Source organism: Anoplophora glabripennis, unplaced genomic scaffold, assembly GCF_000390285.2.
Source record: "Anoplophora glabripennis isolate ALB-LARVAE unplaced genomic scaffold, Agla_2.0 scaffold438, whole genome shotgun sequence".
Taxonomy (NCBI): domain Eukaryota; kingdom Metazoa; phylum Arthropoda; class Insecta; order Coleoptera; family Cerambycidae; genus Anoplophora; species Anoplophora glabripennis.
The window spans coordinates 16,635-20,900 of NW_019417436.1; the positions used below are offsets into that span (position 1 = coordinate 16,635).

General features: G+C 29.1%; 1 protein-coding gene across 1 annotated transcript; it reads left to right on the top strand.

Moving 5' to 3' along the window:
- The first annotated feature begins 2,559 nt into the window (after positions 1-2,559).
- LOC111692340 lies at positions 2,560-3,560 on the top strand. The gene is made up of 3 exons (XM_023456296.1): positions 2,560-2,572; positions 2,637-3,018; positions 3,245-3,560. The coding sequence occupies exons 2-3, from the start codon at positions 2,932-2,934 to the stop codon at positions 3,467-3,469; spliced, it is 312 nt and encodes a 103-aa protein (XP_023312064.1). The 5' UTR covers positions 2,560-2,572; positions 2,637-2,931; the 3' UTR covers positions 3,470-3,560.
- The last annotated feature ends 706 nt before the right edge of the window (positions 3,561-4,266 follow it).

Genomic DNA, 4,266 nt, shown 5'->3' on the forward strand with positions numbered 1-4,266 from the left:
AACGTATTATCGTTTCCTATTCGCAGTAATTTCATAAAACGTTTAAGGATATTCTTCGAAAAAATGGGGCATATAGAACATTTATTATAAATTAGTAGACTTTTTATTACTGACAACTTTCAGTTTACTGTTTTATTAATAATTATGTTATTTATTATATTTATTACAGATATGTAGTTATTTCCAGAAAATATGGGGTGTGTTAATGAATATTTTCTGTAATATGTTCATAACCAAGCATAATTTCGACTTTTGATAGGTATACATTTTTTGTGTAGAATAAAATTATCTAGCTATTTCTGATAGTTGCGTGTAAAAATTTAAATGTACAAAGAGGAATAAAATGAAGGCCCTGCATTTAACCTAATAGGAACATAATCACTACATACTTCATGAAGAGAAACTAAGCAGCAGCAAATTTTGCTCAAATCTGTTAACTGGGTTCTGAGTTAAGGACAAAACAAGAAATAAAAAAATGACACCCTGTAACTTTTTTTGAGACATTTTTCGTTAAATGGTTAAATCGACACCATTTGGGTTCTAGATTATATGGATAATTTTATGGAGCTGTAGTTACACTCTTTTTAATTGATTAGATAGGTATTCCTGCCACACCGAAAAGGAAACATTTTATAGTATATTACGTAATAAGTGTTGTAAAAAGCATTTTACGCACGAATGGAAAAGTTACGACGCCGCGTAGCGGCGAGTGCGTAATTGCATTACACCACATATTACGTACTATACTTTACCTACGACCACTACTTTAAATACATAAAAACATACCGTCTGCGATCAATGCAAGATTCCTATTACGTCGTACGGTAAAAAAATCGCACAGCTTGGTAAAAAAATCGTACAGTTTTCCTAGTAACCGCCTAGCAACGGTCAATACAAACAGTATTGTATTGGCTGTTGCTAGGAAAACTATGCGTTTTTTGTTACCGTACGTAATAGGAATCTTACATTGATCGCAGACAGTGTGTTTTTAAGTACTTACAGTAGTGGTCGTAGGTAAAATAAGTAACCTCATGAACCAAAAAAAAAAAAAAACAGTTAAGGGATTGACTATAAATTTAATTTAATAATAATTACAGACATTATACGATGATTATGCGTTCTCAACATTAAAAAAAAACGGATTACTTTTTTTACTTCAAAACTGGAAAAGGTGCGTTTCTTAACTAATATATAAAAATGTTTACTTAAATTTACCTGAGAAATGTCCTTTTTATATTTTTAGTTTCACATTTTTACTCTTAGTAATTTCATTCTAATATTTTACATGCAATATATTTTTATAATTTGAGATTTTAATCTATCTTAATTAATATAAACTTTACATATTTGCTTACCTCAATGACTTCATTGTCAGATAAAGTGATAATGGTTAAAAAATATGGAGCAGTTAATGACTCTCCCAGGCTGCACATGTACTGACCAGTATTTTCCATTTGTAAGTTGTAAATGTGTAACGTTTTATCTTCTGGCGATTCGTAAATATGTTCTGTAAATTGAATTGATTCAAGATGTTTTTCTATGTCAGCAGCCCAATTCCAACTTATTGCATCAGTTTTTTCTTGTTGTTGAGGACTTATACATATTCTACATTCAAATCTATATGAACAATATAACGAAATAATGATATTTTTCCCCATCGACTTTTATAACACTGCTACAAATCGATCTATATGGCGAGTTTATTATTTTTAGACCAGGTTCATGACCAGCTTGATTTAAACTAAACGCCCTGTATAAATCAATCGATATCAATGTCCTAAAATTACTTTTTTTTCGCAAACACTTGTTTGACAGTGAATAAAATTATCAGGTACTAAATTACAATTTATTGCCAATATTTTAAAGGAAATAAGATATCATATTGCGATATAATATGCTGACACTGTAATTTTAGAGGAAATAAGTATTAGGTTGCAAGGTTTTAAATTTAATTTTGAACCTCCCGTGAATGTAAATGTGGCACTGGTAGAACCTAAATATAATGATACAGGGTAACATGAGAATGACGCAATTCTGTTTGGAGTTTATTGACTTCTCTCTTTATCTTATAGGTACCAGATTACAATTTTTGTTGACTTCAATTTTAAAGTGAATAAGATTAAATTTATGTCAACACAGCGATTTTAAATGGAATAAGATATGAAGTTACAAATATGTACTGCATATATTTTGTCACGTATATTTTATTTCTTCTAATTTTAAATTTCCCGATAATCTCTCCTATTCAAACTCTAATCTCAGTCAATCTTTACTGCGTAACTCTTTAAATTTCACTTTGAATTTTGATTAGTCGCCAATAAGGCCCAGCGAATCCTTTCTACGCACGCGTTCATATTAGTATTTTACTTCTGTTCATCTTTAATTTTGATTTTACTACCAACTCCCACTCTGCCGATTTCTACTGCGTAAACATTTTAAATATCTTGAATTTTGAATTTATCGCCAATCCACGCTGTCAATCAGCCCTATGCTGTAAAAACATTGAAATTAATATCAACCTAGAAGTGATTTCAATGAAAATTGATTTGTTCTTCAATTTTGGAGAAAATTGGTATGCACTAAGAACACTTGCTTACAATACGTTGACATTAAAATTGATTGAAATTTATTTCAAGTTTATTTGTGGCAACGTCGCTATTTGCTATATGGAGATACCGGTGATTATGGAAACAATCTATATGAACAGAAACGGTGACATCAGTCAAAAATTGTATTATAATATTCTTAATCATCAGTTTTGTTATTCTGAATTTATAAATTGCATATAAACGGTAAATATCACAACATAAAATTAACAAAACAATTTCTAGACTTATTTGTTACTTTTAAATATATCCCATCAAAAAAAGCCACCCGTTCGCAATATACAAAATTTTTGGAAATAATTATTGATCAGACGGATATAATAAAATGATAAGAGGAGAAAGCCTGGGAACGTATTTCTCAAGAGGTGAATGCAATGAGAGGAGCAGTAAAAATGCAGAAGGATCGAAAAAGGTAAGGGAACTTAAAAATAAGTAAGCACTAAGCTTATGTGAATTTACCAGTCAACAAAATATTTTGCTTGTGAACATACTTATCAGTTATTGCTCTTTGTATAAATCGTATTATAAGTATTTACCTACACTTAAAAAATACAAAATGACAGCATGTATTTATAATATGTAATAGATACCAAATTGCAACTTTTAAATAAAATTACTAAGTATATTTTAAATTACAGGCATTTATAGAATGGATACCCCATATACCAGGAAAAATAAGAGGTGAAAAGCCCCTTACCGACATAGAAGAAAAATATGCAAACATTACTGGATTGTTTGCCTCGTGTTCAGGTGTAAATATTCCAGAGTTGGGTTTTGGAAAAAGAACCAAAGTAAAAGCTAAAGCTAGGAAAATTCACTTAATAATAAGAATAATTAAGTGGAGGTGGCATTGCTGTAATTGAAATTTTAACAAATCTAGAAAAAAAAACTTTTGGAGGTTTTATTAAAAATTTAATATATGGGCACCCCCAAGTTATAGAGATCTAGGAAAATCTTTCAGTATAAAACTTTTTACATTAATTTTTTATTATTTATTATTAATTATTTTGCATTTTCAGCTAAACCATTTGAGTCGCATGATATGTTAAGGAGTCACATCGAAATGTTAGAAAAAAACTTATAACAATTATTTAAAAAATAGTATATTTATTTTGAATGTGGCATTAGAAAACTTGTTAAAATCTATAAGTAATTAAAAACACTTAAATATTAAATTAAAAATATTTTATTTCATATGGATATTTTTATTAATTTTGAATTAGCCTATTTCCTATAATATACGGCCTTTCTGAAAATTATTTCTTCTTATAATCTATATGTATAATTATCTTCTTCTAATTCGTCATTTTCATCATCATTCAACATTTCTAAAATAAAATTAACATTATACCTTTGTTAAATCGAAGTAATGCTACACTTACCATTATAATCATCCAAATTTTCATATCAAAGGATATACAGGTTATGTAATATTGCACGGGAATAAATTATTTGTGCTACCCTAGCTGGAGCAACAAGAATTGTTGATTAAATTGGTTTCAAGTTTCGTAACGTGAAGGTTTTCGACTTCCGTTACAATTCTTGACATTTGTCAACCTTGATCTGCAGTTTTATATCAATTTCTGCTTTAGTGCATACCAACTTTTGAAGTTTTCAAGGTTACTTGACATCATTTCAAACCCTTGACAAATTTCAATCA